General features: G+C 44.5%; 1 protein-coding gene across 1 annotated transcript; it reads left to right on the top strand.

Annotated features, from left to right (window-relative positions):
- Positions 1 to 338: 338 nt before the first annotated feature.
- Positions 339 to 20,169, top strand: C11H6orf118 (chromosome 11 C6orf118 homolog). Its single transcript, XM_077119514.1, has 10 exons — positions 339 to 443; positions 9,257 to 9,951; positions 10,877 to 10,999; positions 11,832 to 11,891; positions 13,749 to 13,873; positions 15,563 to 15,621; positions 16,622 to 16,803; positions 18,302 to 18,355; positions 18,869 to 18,930; positions 19,983 to 20,169. The coding sequence occupies exons 1-10, from the start codon at positions 419 to 421 to the stop codon at positions 20,071 to 20,073; spliced, it is 1,476 nt and encodes a 491-aa protein (XP_076975629.1). The 5' UTR covers positions 339 to 418; the 3' UTR covers positions 20,074 to 20,169.
- The last annotated feature ends 2,867 nt before the right edge of the window (positions 20,170 to 23,036 follow it).

Genomic DNA, 23,036 nt, shown 5'->3' with positions numbered 1-23,036 from the left:
TGACTAAATAATACTCCAGTGCCTGGTCCCTGCGATAGGGTAGGACTGCCAGGTTCAGTTAGCCAGGCTGTGCACTGGACAAATGGCTCTAGGAGATCTCCAACAAGGACGAGTTACTGCCTGCTCCAGGCTTTGTAAAGGAGTTAGAGAATTCAAGAAAACTCTTGATGTTTTGTTTTCTATCACACACAAAAATGTGTTTTATTTTAAAAGGTAAAACGAGCAAGCCGCCACCTGGCACGACTCCCAGTTGGAGAAGACAAGCAGGCACACAAAGGTGAGGGGTCCTTCGTGGGGATTCCATGGTGGTGGTGGGGGCTGTGCGTCCTGGTTGCCTGGCAACAGAGGCAGGAGTGGGAGGGGCCGGGGCTGTTGATCTGTCTCCTCAGTAACTCCACAGCCTCTGCCACTGCGAGCCATGGCCCAGGGCTTGGAGCCTGAGTGTGAGTACACACGTGTGTCCTGGGCTCGGTCGTGGGAGCTATGACCCAGTGCTGGGAGCCTGAGTGTGAGCACACACATGGGCGTCCTGGACTCGGCTGTGGGAGCCATGGCCTGGGGCTGGGAGCCTGAGTGTGAGTACACACGTGCATCCTGGGCTCGGTCGTGGGAGCCATGGCCCAGGGCTGGGAGCCTGAGTGTGGATACACACACGCGCGTCCTGGGCTCACCTGCGGGTGTTCATCTGAGGTTTGACTGCCTCGGAACCTAGCCCCTCTGAGCTCCATCTGGAAGATGAAATCAGGTGTGGGATCAGTGGAATTTAGGATGGGATTTGGGGACGTGCTGCTTTCTTAGAAAATCGGACAACACGCAAAGTCAAGAGGTAGGGTGAGTGTGTGTGTGTGTGTGTGTGTGTGTATGCACGTGTGTGTGTGTTCTCTGGAAGGATGAGGAGGAGTGAGCCTTTTCAGGGAAGATTCCTAGATGCTAGTTCAGAGGTTCCTCTTAAAGTATCTAAACTTCAGGAAGTTTTCTAGGCCAGGTTGCCAGGCTGTGATTCTTACTAAAAAAACCCAGCTTACAACCCATCCTTATTTACCATGTATGAAATGCTTCACCAAATTTACTTTGTTTAGTCTTCATGACCCTGAAGGCAGGTGCTGTTATTGCAGTTGAACACATAAAGTTCATGGAGGTTTAAATCCCCGCCTTTTGATGCTGAATCCATTGCTTTCTCCCACCACATGCTGCACATAAAACCGGGACTACTGGGTCAGGTGAATTTTGGAGCAAAAGAAAGCCTTTTTTTTGGATTGAGTGAAACAATCTGCATTTGAAATATTTTACATGAATTGTATCTATGACTTTGAAACGTGTACAGTGGCTCTGTGTGGGTGGTGGGCTGAGGCGGGTAGGATGCCAACCTGCCATGTGGCTGTGTGCAGTGCGCACGCCACCGGGCCTCAGTTTCCTCTCTGCGCCGTGAGGGTAACAGTGGTGCCGGCGCCTGGGCCTTGGTGAGCGTGAGACTAGTTGACGCACGTGAAGCACTTAGAATTCCAACTATAAGCACGCGACACAGTTTGCTATGACACTTGGTTGTTGCAGTCTCATGGCTTCTTCAGTAGGTGATGGGTCCCGTCTCCAGGGGCTAAAGTTCTCCAGGGCTAACTGAACAAACGCCACTGCCCTGGGCTCTGACTGCAGGTGCGTGCTGTTGCACGGTTTTGCAGGTGCCAGCAGGTCACACTGACCCCAAGGCCTGCAGCCCTCTGGAAATGGCGTCCGTGGGACGGGCTTTGCCTCTGTCCCTTGTCCTCTGTCCCCTGCCCTCCGCCCAGGCCCTCTGTCTCCAGCCCTCTGTCCCTCTGGCCCTCTGTCCCCTATCCTCTGTCCCCCTGGCTCTCTGTCCCCTGCCCTCTGTCCACTTGGACATCTGTCCCCTGCCCTCTGTCCCCCGGCCTCTGTCCCCTGCCCTCAGTCCCATGCCCTTTATTCCTGCCCCTCTGGCTCCTGACCTCTGGCCCCTGCCTTCTGTCCCCCTGCTCTCTGTCCCCAGCTCTCTGTCTCCAGCCCTCTGTCCCCTGGCCTCTGTCCCCTGTCCTCTGACCCTCCATCTCATCCCCATTCTTCCTCCTAAGTGTCCTCTGTGTCTAAGGACTCAGCCGTGGGTAGGCCCCTGGTTCGGTCTGGCCTCATCTTAACCGGGTACAGTGAGTCTACACCACCAGACCGGGTCAGGACCTCCACGCGTCTGCGGGGCCTTGCGGTTCAATCCCTCACAGGGACCATATCTCTGAAGGTCCTCGAACGCCACCCAGGGTTTCACCCAGACGGTGCGTGTGGAACACGTGGACCCTGATGGTCTCAGGAGCACTGTCTAATCGGTACACACACATATACACACACACACACACACGAAGGGGCCACCAGCAGTACTAGAGAAGCAGACCATCTCACTCGAAGTGCAAAAGGGTTGGGTGCTGGAAAGGGTTTGTTTTTGCAAGTTCTTATAATATTTGTTCTGTTCTTTCTACAGAAATAATATTACTCAACCTATTCATTCTGTTAAGAAAACCTGTTCTTTATAAATAATGCAAATGCTAATGCCAGTTCAGCGCCCGGACAGGCAATCTCAAAGCCAGGAACGAGTTTCTAGTTGTGCGTTTTAGCGCTTTCGATTTTCGTTTCTGCTGCCACATACTCCGGCTTCCCATGAAAGGCAAAGTCTACATCGGGCTGTCATACTTACTAATTCAGCAAGTTCTGCACATAGAATAATGGCTTCTGTAGGTAGTGTAGGAGTGTTCGTGGCGTCCTTTTGGGTAGGACTCTCGTGAGGGTGGGGATGGGCTCCATGGGCAGTTGGAGGCCAGCAGCTTCTGAGCCGTTTTGCCTACAACATTTCTCTTCACATTACTTATTTCCAGGAACTAACCTACAGAATTTAAATCAGAAGCCTACGTTGAGTATGCTAAAGTAGAGCTTGTTGGTAGGGAGTACAAAAATGTCTCATGTCATTTTGGTATTCCTTAATAAACATATATTTCGTGAGTTAAAATATAGGAGCAAACATTGGCGTCCAGACAATCCCTAGTAAGGTGAAATGCAAACATGGGCGGCCGGTTTGCCTCCTGTGGAGGCAGCAGCAGTGCTGGCAATTTCACGAGCATCTCAGGGTGTTTGGAGCTTGTCTTTTCCTTTCATCTAAGAAAAGCAAAGCAGCCCGCCCCTAACTCCCGAGCAGTCGCTGCTGCCTGCCCTGGCTGGGGGTTCCTTGGGGGTGGGGGTGGGGGTGCTCTGGTGGCCACGTGAAGCGCTGGCTGCCAGTGGCCCTCCAGCTGCACGCCGCCATCCCACTCCACTCTGTGCCGCGAGCTGCCCTGTCCCCGTCTCTGTCTTGAGCCCCCCCCCAATCTGAGACCAACTTAACCCACCTTCCACTTGGCACCCGGTGTGTGGTTTCCACGGCGGCCCAGGCCGCATGAGCGTGGCGACAAGGGGGTGGCCTCGCCGTCCCCTCGGTCCGGTCTGGCGCTCGGGGTGAATCCGGTCCCACGCCCTTGCGGGTAGTCGGCAGTTCCTGGGTTCAGGGCTGACGCCCCCATTTCCGGGCCGGCTTGGAACTGGGGGCAGTCCCGGGCTGCGACTGTCCTGTAACCAGCCTTGGCACGGGGGCTCTCCATGCAGCACTCCCACGGCCGTGGCGCCCCCCGCGGGCGCCCCCGACCCTCCTTCGGCGCCGCGCAGCTGAGCCTTGGCTGTGCGCCCGGCTTGGGCCCTCTTGGAAAATCCCGGCTAATCTCCTCATTTGAAAGCCCGTAACCTTAATTAAATCTGCGAAGTCCCCACGGCGTGAACGTAACACATGCACGGGTCCCAGGAGCTGGGACAAGGACGTCCTTGGGGCTTCGTTATTCTGCCTGACACATGTCACTAACTTAAACAAGATAACTGATGTAGAAGTTAATATTTTTCTTTCTCACAGTGCTGTGTAACCGTGCTTCTTTCATGGTGTCGGTCTTCTTCTATCCCAGCAGTCATGCCTTTCTCCTATTAGATTTGAAGGTTCCTGGTCATAGAACATTTTTTGTTTGTTTGTTTGTTTGTTTGGGTGCACGGTCCGGGAATTGAACTGGGTCTCCTGCATGAAAGGCGAGCCTTCTACCACTGAGCCACCAGTGCGCCCAGAGCATTTATTTTTAATCTCCTGAGACATAGTTCTGTGTAGCACACAGTAGAGGGGTTTTTTTTTTTCTGTATGGCAGGGTCACATTTCATTCCTTTTCCATGTGAGTATCCTGTTATTACAGCACCATTTGTTGAGTTTTTGCTTATTTGGTTTTTTATTTGTTTGCTTGCTTATTTTGGGGGGAAAATGCATGGGCCTGTATCTAACCTCAAGGCAAATGAGAATTCTACCACTGGACTACCCCAAAATAGATTTTTATATCATTATTTACAATTTGAAAAGTGGTCATTCTTGCCACAGGTAGTCATTCAACAAAAAGTTGTTCTTCCTCTTTTTCTCAAGATACTAACGTGAATGAAACATAGCTCTTTCTCTCAAGGATATTTAAAAACAAAGGAACTAGAGTATGACGGGGGCGGAGAGATGTGACGTGTGTCCAGGCCCAGTACTCGAAGTCAACTCTTTACAGGTGGTTAAGGAAAGGAGAGGGATGGCCAGATGAGGTGGGCCTTAAAGGACTCTCAGGAGAGGTAAGACGGGGAAGACAGAACAGTCGGAAGGGGAGGGTGTGTGAGGCGTGAATGGATACTCCCTCCCAGCAGAAAAAGCAGTTCTTGCATGGGAGGGCAGTTTGCAGGAGGCCCAGAGAACTGGCCTGGGAGTCCAGGTGGAGGCTGACCCCCTCTTGGCCCACACATCCCCAGGTGAGGCACCCGCGGGCCCAGGTCTGTCTGTCATGCTCTCCATAGTTCTTATCTCTAATGTGTCTTTAGAATGCTTGTCCTGGTAGGATAGTGGGTGTGGGGGAGACAGAGGGCAGACAAGAGGGGTACTCTGGTTTGCTAGCTGCCAGAATGCAATATACCAGAACTAGAATAGCAAGTCTATAAAAGCGTCCTGATTAAGGCACTAATAGGAGGTTACCTGCACTCAAGAAAGGCTGATGAAGTTCAGGGTTTCTCTCTTAAGTGAAGAGGTACATGGCGAACATGGCGACATCTGCTAGCTTCCTCTCCAGGCTCCTTGCTTCGTGAAGCTGCCCCAGGGGCGTTCTCCTTCTTCTCCAAAGATCACTGGCTGGTGGACTCCGTAGTTCTCGTGTCTTTGCCACTCTTGTCATTTTCAAGCTTTCTCCAAAATGTTTCCTCTTTTAAAGGATTCCAGTAAACTAATCAAGACCCACCGGGAATGAGTGAAGTCTCATCTCCTTCTATTCAAAAGTTAATACCCACAAATGGTCGAGTCACATCTCCGGGGAGATAACCTAATCGAGCTCCCGACCTACAGTGCTGAATAGGGATTAGAAGAAACTGTTGCTTCCACAAGATGGATTAGAATTAAAACATGGCTTTTCTAGGGTACATAAATCTTTTCAAACCAGCACAAGGAGGACTAAGAATGTTCTAGAAAGAGACCAACAAACAACTCTGTGGGATTCCAGGGTTCCCAGAGATGAGATAATACAGTGATTTGTAACAATTTTGACCTTAAAGACCTGTTGCTACTCTCCTGAGAAAGGCTCACTAAGACCATCCTATGCCTTACAAAGGTAGATGTTACCCAAGTTAGAAATAGTCATTCAAAGCTAGTTCAAAAGCCTCTGGCTGTGTCCTCTTTATTAATTCTCAGTCTTAGTTTGTGAAGGCTGCTAGGACAAACACGACATGGGATTTGGCATCTAGAAGACCTCCAACATGGAGGTCTGGAGGGGCCGTGCTTCCCCCCAGCTCGGCAGTGCTCTGAGTTGCTTGCTGCATCCTTGGGCTTCCCTGGCTTGCACCTCCACCTCTGTCACACGGTGATCCCTCTTGTCTCTGCTCCTCTCTCTGGTGGCTTTTTTCATCTTCTGACTTCCTTAGGCTCACTGCATATGTATTTCCTCTCTCTAAGGCCTCCAGTGGCATGGCCGAGCACCCACCCTGATCCAGCTTGGCCTCACTTAAAGGAGTCTTGGGAGATCCTATTCACAAAGGAGTCCACAGCCCAACTAATAACAGGGCCTGCAGAGATCGTTTGCGTGAATGGTTCACTGGAGATTTGACCAGGTCTTTGTGGGAAGGAACCATGATTCAATTTGCAACAGCATATTCACAGTGTCAGTCTGGTTATCCTTAAAGCAATATTTGTTTCAGATGATTTTATAAAAAATAAATTTTCCAATGAATTATATTAAATTGTTTTCTTGTGGTCAGGTTTAGGGGACAGGACATGTGAAAAACAATGTTACAATTAGGAAAATAATTAAAATATTCCTTCCCAGGATGGGATCCATGGTACATATTAAAAGACCAGGGCAGACAGAAATGAATCCATATTCATCAAGTCCAGTGAAGCAAGACTAATTGCAATCAAAGGAAAAATTATTCCAAGTGGGAAAATGCTTGTACTAATTAATTGGCCAGTGGCTTGAAATCCTTTTTTGAAATAAAGTAAACAAAGAGCAAAACAATTGCACTACCTCCTTCTCCCAAATTCCAGAGAGCTGGTATAATATGTTTTTTAGTGCTTTAAGTGTTCAATCCTTTAATGAAAATATGATTATTTTCCCAAATGAATAGTTTATTAATATCTTAATATTTCATAAGTGGTTTCTTTACTAAGCTAATTGATAGAGGGAATTCTCAAAACCCCCCTTCCAGAAGTATTTGCTTTGAGATTGACCACATCAGTAGACAGGGAGTGAGAGGCTGACCTCATTTTCAAGAGGAGACTGAGTTTAGGCTTGGCAACGGCCCTGCAGCAGGCGGAATTCAAGGATTGCCTCCAAAGCTCTCTTTTTTCCTGCTGTGTGTTCCCTGCATAATCCCCTTTTGATGGTTTGGAGGCTTTATGGGTCCCAGAATAGATCATGTGCTTAAAGCTGATGCACTCCTGCGGGTGTAGACCTGTTTGGTGGGACCTCTCGACTAGGCTATTTCAGTGGAGGCTGCCCCAGGTGGGGCACAATCCTCTTCCCGGAGTCCTTTATAACAGGAAATTAGAGAAGCTCAGAGAGAAAAGCCAGAGAAACTGAGAGATGGGCATACAGAAAACAGGGAGAAACTAGAAACAGAGAGGAAGCTCCTGAAGCCAGAAGCCAGAAGCAACGACACCTGGGAGAACAGGGAGAGGCCAGCAGACACTGCCACATGCGCAGCTGGGTGACCGGGAGCTGAGGTTTGCCGGTAGCCTGTCTTGTGGAGAAAGCATCGCCTGGTGGTGCTTTGATATGGGCATTTTTATGACCTCAGAACTGTAAACCTTTAAGCATGGAGACTAATACATCCCCATTGTAAAAGCCAGCCCACTTCTGGAATATTGCACTTTGACAACTTTAGCAAACCAAATACTCCTAAACTCAAATATGATGCGATATTACTCCCAGGTTTGTGTTGTTATATAGTGTAAATAACCTTAAGATAGAGAGATTATCTGGTAGGCCTGGTCTAATCATAAATCCTTCAAAAGCAGAGGAACTTCTCAGGAAAGGAAGGCAGGGTTTGGAGGTAGGAGAAGGATTTGAAGCATCATCATTGGCTTAAAAATGGAGGGGGCCACAGGGCAAGGAATGAGGGCCACCCCCAGGAGCTGAGAGTGACCCCAGCTGGCAGCCAGAGAAGGAACAGGGAATTTTGGACCTACGACTGCATGGAACTGAAGTCTGCCAACAACAAAAAACTAGCCTGGAAGTGAATTTCCCCCCAAAGCTTCCAAACGAGAACTGGGGCAGGCCACCACCTTGCCTTCAGGCTTGCGATGCCCAGAGCAAGGAAAGAACCCTGCTGTGCCGTCCTGGACTCTGCCCGTAGAAGTGTGAGTTGGTGACGGGCTGTGACCAGGAACTCCTAAGTTCTCCATGATTTGTTATGCCCAGCAGGAAACTGTTGATGTCCTTCGTTTCCTCTGGATCCTTATTTCTTCTTAGATTGAAAGAGAAAAAAATTAATGCAGTCCGATTTTATTGTCATCATGTATAGACAAAGGTCAGTCATGGAAATGTTTGGGAGGTGGTCTGGATTGCAGAAACTTCTCCCTGGTGCCCTTTTGCTCAGGCAGCTGTAGAATAAGAAACACACCCAAGGGTTGGGGTGAAAAATACACGCTCGGAAGTCAACTCTGCCGCTTGCCGGCTGTCTGAACCTGTCGGCTTTGTCAGCCTCCCTTTTATAAGATGGGGTGAGAAGAGAGGCGAAATGGATCATTGTGGGGACTGGGTAGTGGGATGGAGACATGGGGACAGGTCAGCCCTGGGTGTGTGTGTGCCCAGAGCAGGAGGGCCGTGGCCTTGCTTCCTGACCGTCTCAGCCCTGCCGGGACAGGGCTCCTCAGCTGGCCAAGGGGAGGACAGTGGCTCATCCGCTCCCTGGCCCCTGCAAGCCGGGCTGCCACCCCGCTGCTGCAGCCCCTTACAGCCTAGTGAAGGGGCACGTGTGTGCCTGCCCATGAGCTAGCAGAGGCCTTTAGGAGGGTGCCTCCTGCACTGTTGTCCTGTCATAGAAACGGTTACAACCTACTGAGCATCTGTTCTACACCAGTGGAAGCTCTTGCATTTGGTGGGCACTTACCCCTTTCGAGTAACTAATTATCCTGGTTTCCCAGAGGAGGAAATGAAGGTGTGAGAAACTATGTAATATCTTCATGCTCATACAGTTAAGAAGCCAAGTCAAGATGTTTTTTTCCCCACCATTCTGAGTCCTGGACCCCAAACACTTCATTTAATCTATCCCTCGCCTTCAAAAATAGACCTTTCTCAAAACCAGTAAGCAGTATTCCCAACATGTCATATGAGGTTAAGTAAACGTCAGCATTAAGAATTACTACATTCTAAAACTTTTCTTCCATTCTAAAACTTTTGCTAATATTGCAAGAAATAATCTGTTGAATTAATAAAAAAAATTGCTTCCGTATTGACGTTGCAGGACCCTGGACTTGCTGATCAGAGCCGTAGATTACATGCCTCTCTCGGGCCCACCGCCCACAGCCGCGCCCTCGACCTTAGACTTGGCCCACGCCCTCTTGTTTCCCTCTCTTCATGGGTAGATCCTTCCCTTGGGTACAGAATATGCCAACTCAGCAAACACATCAATATTCTATTGTGGAACTAAGATGCCGCTTAATGGTCTTGTTATCTTTTCTCAACAGTTTACCTAAAGTGGAAGCAGTGTGAAACGCCAGGTGTTCAAACTCTGTGTAATCTCACTAAACTTCTAAATAAACTTCAAAAGGACCACCGAGATGACGTCTGCCTTTACACCTCTGGACACCTCAATCCCAATAACCTCTACCGGCCCCCTGAAACCATCTTACATCACTGGCCCAATGCCAATAGACCAAAGACTGAAAATATCCCCAGAGAGAAGAAACGATCTGACAGGAAGATTGGAAAGATGAAAAATGCTTTGGCTAATTTTACAATCCACACTGCTCTGGTTCCAGGGCTTGGCAGGGACATACCACTGTTCAGGTATCTGAACCCTGAGGCTCCTGCTTCCCATGCGTATGTCTTACAAGAGGATTCCATTCTGGAGAAAGTTTTGAAACCACAGAAAGATAAAGTGAGTGTGAGTCCTTCTGGAGGGCAGAGAGAAGAGTTACGATTGCCAGAGATGAAAGTTCTCAAGTACAGATCGGTGGCGTCCAGCCGGCAATGTGCTTTGTCTCCCCCGGGGAAAGATGAGTACGAGTACATTAACTCATATTTAGCTGGCGTAACTAAAACTGATAGGTATAGGAAGTTCTTGCACTTCCAAAAAGATGTTCTTGCAAAGCAAGATGTTCTGAGCAGTGATTTCACTGGAAGCAAGGCAGCGCTGAGCCATGAAAGGAAGTTGGAACGGGTAAGGAAGCACTTTTGCAATACCATCAAGATAAGCCTTCAAGGTCAAGGAGAATAAATGCCGCAGGCTGAGCTTCATCCTCAGACACCTTGTCTACCTTTCCAGGTGGAATATAACACACACCAGTTGCTGAGGTGTAGGACATGATCAGTAGATGCAAACATTTAGGGTGAGATTAAAGAAGGCTAAGTTTGGAAACTGGTTAGTTGGAGGTGGTTCCTTCATCAAAAGCAGTAGATTCTACCCGACAGGATAGTAATGGGATAGCAGAAGGAATGGATGAAAGGTTTGCCTGAATGTAAAAGAATGTGGAAGGTAAGGTGACGCATGAGTTGATGGATTGCACATGACTGTGAGGGCTGCCCAGGAACCACGAATCTCCATTTAAGGAGATTTAGTGTGGTCTAACTGCTACTGCAAACTAGCTGAGGGCTTTGAGCTGTACTTTACATGGTGATTGGAGACATGACATTTTAAAAGAAAGAATCCAGGAAAGAAAAGAAAATAGCAGTCTGTATATGAGATAACCAAATCTTGGTGAGGTAAACAAACCTTGATGAGATTTTTGGCTGAGGGGACTGATGGAAGAGAGAAAAAAGACTTGGGAATATTGGATAGGCAGAAGAGTGAATCCTTGAATGCGTAAAGCAAAACCAACAAACAAAAAGGCAAAAAAAGAAAATCTCGAATGGCCAGGTAATCAAGAGATGGCACAGTTTTCAGCAATTGGTGGGAGAGAATACGAACCACTGTGGTTTATCTCAGCTGCTAGGAGCAGACCCTAGGATGGTGGGCCCTGGCCATATACGTTGATGAAAAGCCCTCTGGTGATTCATTGATTTCTCAGCTTGAGAAGCTCTTTTCTGAAAGGAATGTAGAGAAATCCTGAAATGGGCTAATTCTATCACCCTCCCCCCCCCACCAGGAGCTCCAGAAAGTATGCACGTGCAACCCTCAAGAGTTGAATAGACTACAGGTCTTTGGAGAAGTCTTTGAAGATATTTGCAATAGTTCCTTCATATTTGGTGATATCTTGAAAGAAGTTAAGGTAATAGAAACACACATTTCCCACATGACAATTGCAAACTATGTAAGATGCTTTACACACATTATCACAAGCTCATAGAAATTCTGCCAAGTACATCATTTCCATTCTGCAGACACGATAATATTCACAGACTGGAAGTCATCTGTCCAAAGTCCACCTCACAAACCACAAATGGGCCCGATGGAATAAGAAAATGCAGCTAGCTCATTCTTTAAAGCCTCATATGTTTTCCACTACACACACACATACCTACACACAACCTTCTATATAGTCTACATATGCAACATATAAACTTTTATGATTATACTACATAATTTCGCACACATCTTTAGGGATTTATAATTTAACAGGATTATTTGATGTAATTTCATGATTAAAGTGATCTTCATATGAAAGCTGAGTAGAAATTTGGTAGCTTAAAAAATCTTGTTTTTCTCTATGTCCATGATGACAAGAAGCACTTTAAAATGGCAATACAGTTGCCTATTCTTCAGCGAAGATCATTGCAGTGGAATGCTTGTCTTTGGTAATTCCACAATACCCAAGTCCACTGAGCTTCCCATCTGCAGACTATTTTTTGCATATGTGTCAAGGTATTTTATGTTAATATTCTGAGGTGATCAATAGTTAATATAGAAATAGAGTTCCACGATGGTGAGATTTTATAAATTCTAATGTCTATACTGTTTAAGACTTTGTAGGAACATTTATATTTTTTGGAAACAATTCAAATTGACATCCTTAACCTCCATATAAGTTATGCACACACAGAAACCTTTATACTGTGTGGTACGATCTCATAACACTTTTCCAATGGATTGTTTTCGTACAGAATGAATATGAACTCTACTTGACCATCCTCCTGCACTCCCAGCCGACAGCACAGTATAAGGTAACAGTCAATCATGGAGACACTTAAATATAGCCTGTTTATTTCTTCACATTCCATGAACAGGAGAAAACATCCTGAATCCAATAAACCATCTCTGTGTCCCAATAATTTAGACCAGCTCCTACTTTCACTGGGGGTGGCTTTATATAAGCTTTAATACATTGCCAGCAAGTAACTCTCTTTCTCAAGGTGGGCATGAGCCCTGAGGGTCCCTCCCATTTCCTATTTCTTGCCTCTGTCTTTGACCACAAATTCTCAGTTACACCCACTGATTATCTTTCTGAAACCCATTCCTTCAAGGGTGGTGTTGCTCTGAACTGGCCCTCTTTTCTTTCTTCACTCTCTCCCTGATCGATGTGATGCCTCTCCATTGCCCCTTTACGTTAATGATGTCTATAGGCTTTAAATTGGAATATGCTGTTTAATGTGCGCATGTAAGCTGCATTGATAAACCATTGATAAACCACACCTTGATCTCCTTAAAGAGGCTGTGCCGTGAGTCGGCAAAGGCAGTGGAGGTTGGGTTTCAAATGTCAAGATGTCTCAGAGGAACTCACTAGTCCTCTGACGATCATCTTATGGGTCCATTATAGAGATGGGAGATTTCCAGAAATGCAGTGCTCCAAGGATAAAACCAAGCATTTCAATAGCAATGGGTGACATGGCATAATTATGAATGTGGTGTGTCCCTTTATATATTAAAGGGACCATATATATATATATGGCTATATACATAGTTTCTTACTGTTCTATACTATGTAGTATATATACTGTGCCATGTATATATATATTTAGTGGTTTGGAATATAAATGGTGTTATGTCAGTGCTTACCCAAATTCATTGTCCAGTTGTTATCCTTCGGGCTGAAATGAAGATTGCATTGGGAACGACTGGTGTGCAGGGAGGTCAGCATTAACCCGTTGTCCCCTCATCGAACAGGTGAAGACTTCCCAGGTGCCCCCCCCCCCCCAGGTTTAGGTTGCTCGTATGATTGTTCTAATGAGGAAAAAGATCCTATGTGAATAAATGGATCATTTACAGAAACCATACACTGCAGCTAAAATGACTTTTGAGATCTGGAATTCAGTTAGGTTTAAAACTCCTGTCTGATAAATTGGAGAAGTATAGTTTATTGCTTTGTGGATGACAAAATTACAGAATATGAGGAGGTAGGGCCCCCACTTCCTTCTCCATCCCAAATCACACGTGTGTGTCATCTTTGCTGTGGGCTTTTCTGGGCAGCAGAGAGATAAGCTTTCTGCGTTACAGGAATACGCAGAGGCTGGGTTGGAGGGCTCCCTCCACCCTGCTCAGGGTTGAATCAGGAAGGAACATAGGCACCTACATTACAATCTAGCATCAGATTGGAAGAGCTGAGAAGCTAATGCAGCACTGGAGTCTTCTCTAAATCTGCAAACATGGCAGTGCACGGATCCCGTGGGCAGAGACCTATGTTTCTCCCCATTTATCGCTTTCTGTCCACACCCAGTAATTGAACTCTTATCTTTTTCTCACTGATTTCAGAGAAACAGTTGTGAGTGGTGATCATAAGTTGCCCAGAGCACATTATTCAGCATCTCCTTCCCCCAACTTAAAAACTGATCATGAAGCTCCTCCACCATTTAAAAAATGTGTGTGTGTGTCTGTGTGTGTGTGTGTGTGTGTGTGTGTTTTGGGGCGGAGGGCAGGGATAAAATCAATGTTATGCAGAACTTCACAAGCCACTGCTCTTCCAGCAGTCCTCTCTGGGGCCCTCCCCACTGAGAGACTGAACTAGAATCAGACCCTGAGCACAAAGGGATGTGCTCCCCCGCCCCGGGGGTGCTGCCCGACACCTCCCGTGTCTCCTCTGCTAGATGCTGCTGGCTCATGTCAAAGGGCTGGAGGCCAGTCCCAGGAGGACCAGGGAGGTGCAGCAGGCCAGGGAGGACCTGAGGCTGGCGGTGACGGCCACCAAAGCCGCCCTGGCGCGCAACGACAGGTAAGGGCTGAAGGGCCCGCTGCGCACGCTGCTCGCAGGACGTTTGTTTCACCAGCTGTTGGGGCGCACCGCAAACACCCCTGCAGTGTTCTCTTGCATTGTGGGTATGGCATGCCATCCTCTGGCCAATTCCACGGCCACCCCACGCGTGGCTGGGACGTGCTGTTGCACCTGGCGCGTCTAGAGGGGTGTTGGAGAGGGTTCCAGGCGCGGGATTCCAGGGGGGGTCCCACTTCTTCTTTCGTGGTTTCCTGGAGACGCACTGATAGGGGAGCAGGCAGCCAAGGTAGGACACCTCTTACGAATTCCATTGTTTTTTAAATGTAAAAATTCATGCAACCTCTCTGCATAGTCCTCCAGGGTTAAGTCGCTGTTGGATAAGACACATTGTTTCGCAGAGGCTTAAAACAAAAAAAAAAAAAACTAAAGCAAAATTATGGGAGCCATGGAAACCTAAAACACCCAAAACATCCTCAAGTAAGCAAAAAATAAAAAACACGATGGCACCGTATAACTGGAAGCCAGAAAACGTCGGAAGTTCCAAATACTGGTAGATAAAAAGTACACAAGCATCAGTGCAGTGGGTCCTTTTCCTTGTCCAACAAGGGCGGCTGGGGGAGTGCAGGCGTGGGGGCTCTAACCCATGGCCGATGCCAGAGGGAAGCTCTCTGTGAGCCGCAGGTGCATGGGGGTGGTGGGGAGGGGGGGACAGCTGCCTGATTGTGGGAAACCCTGAAATTCAGGGGACCCTGAAATCCTAATGATATGGAGGAGAAGAAGGTTAGGGGAAGGGAGCAAGATCATTTGGAACCAAACAGTGGAGGGAAAAAGAATCAAGAAAGGGAAATTTAGTCATCCTGAGGAAGAAAAGAAAACTGAAGGGCGCATGACATATCCCCACGCCCATTTCTTCTTCCCTCTAAACTAAACAGCTAGCCAGGAAAGAGAAAAAAAAGATCAAAGGAAAAAGTCAAAACAATACCAACCACATGAAAATGTAATTTGCTACACTGACAGAAAAGGCTCCGTGAATTAGGCATATTGTGTGACCTGAAGCGATGTGTGGTGGTTGGTGTTTTTAATCAAGTCATAGAGCTTTCCTCCGTATGTGCAATATCTTATTAAATTCCTCTCTAAATCTACCAGAAATAATGAACCAGTTTATTTTGAACCAGGAAGAGGATACAAAGAGATTACAAGATTGTTTTCCCTCAGTTTAGTTCACAGTTTATAGTGAACTATACAATTTATAGTGTAATTTATTAAGTGTATCTGTGGGATGGAATCAGAATGCACAGGGAAGAGGCAATGTGTTTCAGCATTGCTAAACCATTGCCCTCAATTAGCTGTTGGTCTCAAAGTGTAAAATGCTGCTTTCTTTGCCTTCTTCCTTTTTAGTAACTCAAATCCCCAAATAATATCAATAAACATGACTGGAAATCATTTATTTTAAATTAACCAGCTCCCTTCATGGTTCATTGCTAAAATGTCTTCTTCGTTTAACTTGAGGCTCTCATTTAATATATGTCTTTAAATTACCTCCATTATCATTGTTGTTAGAAGCGAAGGAACTTAGATTTGATCTCTCATTTTTTACAAAAAACCTGTAGTATGAAATAGTCAAAAGAAAAAAGTTACAAACGAGGTTCAGCTATTGCTCTATTTTTTTTTCCTATTGTCAAACTGTAGGCTAAGAAATGAATTGGAGATGGAGCGCTCACTGCTGCAGACTGCCAAGGAGAAGTCAGGTAGGTGACTATGTGTCATTTGTCCCCTGACTTCTTTCTATTTGGCTGTGACTTTTGTGTGAAGAATATTCAAACCGGGCCCCCGAGGTACATGGCCTCCTGCCATTCGTTATTTGAAAAGGCTTTTCAGAGAGGTTAGTCTATTTTTTTCATCTATTTTTGCCAGCAAGTTCTTGAGAAAGAAGGTAAGTTTTCATGGCACCTGAACAAGGTACTTGAAAGACAGGCGGACACAGCTGATCTCTTTAGGGCTTCCTTCCGGGGTTGTGATTACAATCCCAGTTTCCATTACTGGGGATATCTTTGGTGATTCAGTTTCTCATCTCCAGACGCACCATGCGCTCTGCTTCATTATTCTCTACGATCTGAGGTTGCTGCTTTTATTGCAACCTTGAATTAATTCAGGACTGTACCTAGATTTGTCATTTTGAGCAAAACACTTGAAAGAGATGCTAAGCAAATGAGACCAAATGATACAGATATAGGATTTAGATCCCAGGAGGAAAAGCTGAAGGACTAAAGGTTTTAGGTCCTAAAGGAAGTGTCTTATGTATGTCTAGGGATTTAGGGGGAAAGTGGCCAACACTTGCTCAGCACGTGCAAGAGATGAAGTAGAGAAAGTGGAGCTGCGCCCTCTTGTGGCCACTGGGGTAGCAGCAAGGAAGATGCAGCCAATTCTGGATTTCGGAACCTTATGACTTTTAGTCCTAGCTCAAAGAAGTAAGCTTTTACAGGCAACCATGAATTTCTAAGGCTATCCAAACTTGGGATGCTCTTTTACTTTGCAAGCACCTTCCCGATCTCTGTTCATTTCAGCACTCCCTGAGCACGGCGGGTGCTTGCTGAGTTATAGAGTCCCTTATGATGGACAGCTCATGACTCTGAGCTTCAGTATTTAAATGTCTTTGGTCTCTCTGTTGCTCTTAATGATAATGCCCTTAATAAATTAATAGCTGAGATATGAAGCGTAATGATATTTTGATTTTACAAATATTTTCAGAATCATCTGTGAAAAATAGACTTGATGAGGACCACCTTACTCTTATTGAGAAGGTAGAAAAGAAGAGGTGTGAAGTACTCAATAAATGGGATGAAATTCAAGCTCTTGAGAAAGAAATTAAAACAACTTTGATTCATACTGGAATTTCAGACATCACTGAGAACAGCATTAAAAGCATAGAGGTAGGCAATTTATTTATTTGCGTGTTTAGATTATTCTTTTCCTTGAAGACTTTGCAGACACGTGAATCTGATTTGTAATAGTGTAAAAATTATAAAATTTGGTCCAAATATGTTTTAATTTCAAAAAGTTTGTAGCAAATACTGAGAATAATCAAAGATCCTCTAAAACGCATCAAAAACTTCTGTAGTGCTCTATTGTTTAAACTGGATCTCTTTCAGGTCAGCTTCCTTGCCTTAAAACCTTTAAAATTTTGCATAGAAAATGTCTTTCATAAATGCTTTTTGCAACTTTTGCTAATCATTTTCTTAATGAACAATACATGTGTAAGTCATAGTCTGCTTTTGATATGGTAAGACACCTTCTTTTTATATATCATGACCTATTTTTTTTATTTGTGTAGAATCTGAGTTGATGCAATCACTAGTCATAGAGTTGATAAATGACGTGTAATTGTTCTCTTTTTTCCTGTGGTTATATAGTTACATGAATTTTCCAAGCATTACTTTTTTAAAGCAGAATTATAAAGAATATAGGAGGGTGGTGTTAAACTCATTTTGACTTCTTTCTCTTTCTCTTAAAAAGTAATTGTCAGATTTCCTTCTATGTTTTGCTTTGTTTGTTTAGAGTTTGCTTTTTTAAACCAAATAATACCCTAAGAAGCAGCTAATAGTTGAGATTTTAAAGTGAAAGGAGTAAGTTAAAGCAAGCCCAATTAATGCCAAAAATCATAAGCATTTCTTTCGTAAGCAAAACCTCTTTAAATGGGTTGAATCTAGTAAATAGATGAGTTTCTCTCATGATTAAATATCACTACCTTATATAATTTTATTACAATAATTGTTATTACATATCACTGTTATGTATTTTTATTAATTGTATTTGGCTCTTTTGTTCAAAAACTGGAAAGTACAATAAAATTACATGTATTATCTCAGTAAGTTATTATTTTCTGGGTCATTTCTAATCAGAAAAAGTTAAAACAGCTAGCTTTATTGAGGATTTACAATGTGCTAGACACTGTTGTGAGCATTTAAAAAATATTTTTTCACATAATCATCAATCACCCTAAGAGATAGCTCAGGTTCTTAACCCTCTTTTTAGAAGGAGAGAGTTGTGGATTTGCAGAGTGACACAACTAAAGCTAAGTGTGCAAGTCATGAAGTTAGGATTGTGCCAACCTCGGGTCTTAATTATACAGCGTCCAACTTCGACTCTGAGCCCTCTTCCCTTTAATATGTTGGGTCTCTCAAAGAGCACGCATTTATGACCCCCTGCCCATCAGTCTTATCTTTCACAATTGTCTTAGATATTCTCAATCACACTGTTGACTAAATTTTCAAGTTCTTTATACGACTGACATTTTGATTGGGCTTGCAGAGGATTTGTAGACTCGTTTGGGGAGCAATCACAAAATACTTTTTGTTTCATAAGTGGGGAAAGATAGTTAACGAGTATTTATAACCAAGTATCTTGTTTTTAAAACCATTTCTCCTTCAGTTTGAGGCTTCAAAACTGGAGACAGCAAATAGAATTTTAAAGAAGAAAATACATGTAAGTTTCGAGAATCAGTGTAAATCAATAAAAATATTTTGTCTACTGACTCTTTATCCTCTTTTGTAAACCCAGTAAGAATATATGCATTTTCTTTCTAAATGATAACTTTCTGAAATGCTAGGAGTTTCTGGATTTGCAGACATTAGCATAAAGCTGGGCAGGCATAAGCTCATCTATTAATGAAAGCAATTTAAACATTATTTTTGAATGGTTGATGATGCCGGCCGCTCTTCTAAGCCTTCCAGACTGTACAATAAATTGTCATGCATCTGTTGGACGACAAGAAGTTATAATTAACTGGCTCCCCTTCCAACCTCCTGTTACTGACGTGCGGAAACAACCTGCCAGCCACTCATTGCTTAAGAGATTGTAGTCTGGCTTTGACTGTATATGGGATCTCGCTCTATTATAGTATGAATTAGGAGGCCATGCCTGATCATAGAAGTGGTGATAATTTGGATTTATTGTTATTTCCAATATACGTGACGGCTGGTTTCTAATTCGGGGCAGGTTATTGAAACCCACCTGACGCGGAGCATGGAGGACAGCAAGCTGACGGAGGGGGAGAAGCAGTGAGTACTGTGGAGCTAGAACACGGGGACAATATGTTGGGAAATGAGGCACCCCCAAGATGCTTCCCTCTGAGCCCTCTCAGGACCTCAACAGGGATGTTTTCAGGTAGAAGAAAGGGGAAGCGGAAGGACAGACGGCAAAGAGCTTCCTTGGTCGGGAAGGGAAGCCTTCCCGGGGCTTCCACCCACATCCCATGCCATGCGCCATATCCCAGCAAGTAGGCCATTCCTCTTTCCAGCTGGTGTGGTGGGGGAAGCCATGGTAGCAGGATGTGGGAGCAGGCTGACCCTGTGCCAGGGTGGACCTGGGTAGGGGCCTTGTCCACCTGGGGTGCATCTCAAGGAAAAGAAAGCTGAGCTACAAGCACAAACTTGGTCAGGTTGCTTCCACTGCCTAGGCAAAGACCTGTGCCAGGGAAAGGGCTCCCGTCCCACACTCAGCGTCTTCACGGCAGATCCTCAGGGGAATTAGTCGGGAAATGCTCTCCTGCTGCTTGGCCTGTGCCCACTGCGCTGGCACAACGTGCTATTGAAATGCACAGTCGTTCTTTGCCCTGTGCAGGCGTCCTCACTCGTGAGCACCTTTCCTTCTGGGCTCTCCTCTCAGCAACTGGAACTGGGGGGGTAAATGAACTCAAGGAAGGGGACTAAAATGCAAGCTTTTGGGGACTGCAGCATGTTGAGGTCTGCAGGTGAAGTGGGGGAGCCCATTCTGTAAGCTGTGACAGTGCTGTCGCTGTGGGGCTGGGAGAGGAGGTTATTCTGTCTACTGAGTCACTTTTACTGACATTTGGTCACTCTCAGTTATGAATTTTTAAATTGTCCAATACTAAGGCATAATCAGGGGAAGGCACCCATATACTCAGATAATCTTTACCATATCCAAGGCCTAAAAATAGCCATGAAAACAAAAGTGGGGGATTGGTAAGTCTCACTTGGTCTGTTTTAGAATAAATGTGTGTGCCCTTAAAGTAAATATTTATCTTGAAATTTGCTTTTATGCTAGTGCACTTCTTCCTAACATATTGTACTCATTTTTTATGTATTTTAAGGAAACTTTGGGAATTTATTAACGCATTTGTAAAATTAGAAGGAAAAGAAAATAAGTCTCAATTTATTGGAGAAATGACCAATGAAGATTGAGAACTGCCGTGGATGTAGCGTGGATGTTTGCCGCATGTGAATTAATGAGGATACATTTTGTTTGTCATTTTTAATCCCTAATAAAACTAATGTGTTACTTGTATCCTCCTCACGATGTTGAAATATACACATGCACACATGATTCGTTCTATTTTGTACACATATGCATAACAGTGTTAGTTCTTAGGACATTTTCTGCTTTCATTTTCTACACTTTCCTGGGAGAAATAGCTTTAATTGTTTGATAGGAACAGAGAATTCAGTTCTGCCGTAATACAGATAATTTGTAGTAGATGTTTAAAAATTACTATGATCCTATTAATAGCTGTTTATTAAATAATCATTAATGATTATCAATGATATGATGCTCCACAAATGTGATGCACATATCTAAACTGATGTGGTCCTTGCCACAGCATTGTGACCTGGGAGATTATTGTTATCCCCATTTTGTCTATAATCTAATCTAAGCCCCTAGACTAAATACAGGTCCAGATTTCTTTTGACCACCTCAGATGGGGCTATATGAAGATCAGATGTATGTGAGGAAGTCTAAATATGAGGGATCTAATTCTCACTTGGGTGAACAGAGCTACCCTAAGGCACGGTTGGAACCATGCTCTCCCAGGACATGGCTCACTCTGCTTCTAGAGATAAAATGGGGGCAAGTACTGAAAAACTTTACCATATTTAGAAATAGATTGTATTTTATTAATGTTTGTTGAGTTCTCCATGCTCCAGTTGCTCTCTATTGGTTATTGATGTGCACTAGAATCCGATTAAGCAGATCCATATTTCCCTTTATACGTAGAAGAAAACCAAAATATGAAATGGTGAGTTAATTTGCTCAAACTAAGCTGTAGATGGTAGAGCAGTCTCTGAACCCAGATTTGTCGGACCAAAAGCCTCCGTTCTTAATACTACATCATTTCTGTCACGTGCATACATTACCATAGAGATGGAGAGAATTCAGGCACTGACAAAGAGTGACACAGAGACCACTAGAGCTATACAAACCCACAGAAAGACAGCTGATTTTCTTAGCTTGTCAAGCAAAGGAGAGCCATTCACTCAAGAGACAAGGATTAGTGAGTCTCCAATTTGAAAATAAAGGGCTAAAAATGAAGGCAAAATGGGTATTTTATTCCGCTTTGAGGAGCTCTAGGCATTAAGTCTGAAAGGTTTCTTTGGGGACTGGAAAATCCTTTGGATGGGAGATTATTCTATTTAACATCACAAAAACGACTGCTGTTGAAGAGACAAGAGGCAGGGTACAATAAAGCTCTGTTGAGATCAAAGTTCATAGCAGGCTTTTAGCATGTGCTTCCTTCGGACTTGGTAAATTTCTCCTTTAACAACAGATAAGTAATCCTGCTTGTCCCTCCTTTTTTCAAGAACATTCACTAGATCAGCAGGCTTGTATATTTCAGATGATGCACTTGTGGCCAGGGGTATGAAATGGGAAAGATGCAGCCTTTAGGGTGTTTACAGTTGGTTGTGCAGACTGTGGGGAGAATAACAGAAAGGACAGTCTGATAAAACGAAGTGCATGTGAGGTGTGCATAAGCAACCACTTACCCACTGTTGGCTCAGTGTCAGTTAATATGAACATGTGGAGAAGCAATTTGGCAATGAGTTGTGTGGCTCTCTGTGTGTTACATGTTCCAGTCCTCCTTGTATGTAAGCAAGGCCACACAACTTGTTTGGACCAACGTGGGCTGGTTGTGACAAGATGTTATGCGAAATAAGTGAGCTCTGGAAAGAAATGGCTACTTCATAAAAAGGAAGAAAAGGAATAAAGTGAGCCCAGAAATTTGGAGCTCTCAATGTGGGAAAAGCTGACTGCTCTGTGGCCTCAAATTTAAAAGATGACATTATGAACATATACAACCTAATTAAGTGTCTGGAAGTAAAGAATAGATAATAGTCATGGCTTTTTCATAAAAGCTCATATCTCAAGAGAGTTGTCTTTGAATTGAGAATGAGAGATAAGCAATGGGGATGAGAAAGCAAAGGAAAAAAGATCTGAGGGCTTCTCTAATCAAACTGTGGATACATGGACTGACTGGAAGCAAATGGATTGGAAGTCTATTGAGTTTTCTGAGAGAGTTTTGTTGCCAAGGAAATCAGGAACCTCATGTAAGAAAGCCAATGACTCTTTAAAACCAAAAACAACCGTTGGCCCCCACCTGCCAATGAGGAGAAACAGGAAGCAAGTTGAGAAAACTGTAATCCCCAAGGAGGCATTTTCTCCAAACATCTCCCACTTCAGATGTACCTGGGGACAAGAGAACTCATCATTAAGGAACATCCCTCTCCTCGTGGGTAGAAGGCAGTTTTCTCTGCAAGGTTTCAAAATTGTTACAGATCAAGATGGATCTCTGTGTCTTCTGTCTTTGTCCCTCCTGCACGAACATTCATATATAAATGTATTGCAATGACCTTGTCTCTTAGTAGCTGGAGAGATCACTGTGAATCACCAGAGTGACTGAATGGGACTTTGCATTGGCTCCCTTAGAGAAGACGTAGTGTGTCCCATGTAAGGAAAGGTAGGAGCACAAGGATATTGTGATTAGAAGAGACACTTCCTTGCTGGTGAAACTATGGAAGTCTCATAGTCCACATGTACTCACCTACATGGAAGAAAAGACATAACTTTATTTTGTTAGGCCACTGAAATATCAGGGTTAATTTATTTCTGCAGTATAACTTAGTCCATCTTGATATACTATCGATTTTCACCCTAAAGAAACTCATCTATATGTATTCTAGGAGATCTATTTTTCTCTCTCTCTCTCACTTGTGTTTATCTATCATCTCTCTCTATATGTATCTATCTGTCTATGTCATCAATCTACCTATGTCATCAATCTACCTATGTCATCATCTACCTATGTCATCATCTACCTGTGTCATCATCTACCTGTGTCATCGTCTACCTGTGTCATCATCTACCTGTGTCA

The sequence above is a fragment of the Tamandua tetradactyla genome, chromosome 11 (genome assembly GCF_023851605.1).
Source record: "Tamandua tetradactyla isolate mTamTet1 chromosome 11, mTamTet1.pri, whole genome shotgun sequence".
Classification (NCBI taxonomy): Eukaryota; Metazoa; Chordata; class Mammalia; order Pilosa; family Myrmecophagidae; genus Tamandua; species Tamandua tetradactyla.
This window is presented reverse-complemented; position numbering and strand designations above follow the sequence as displayed.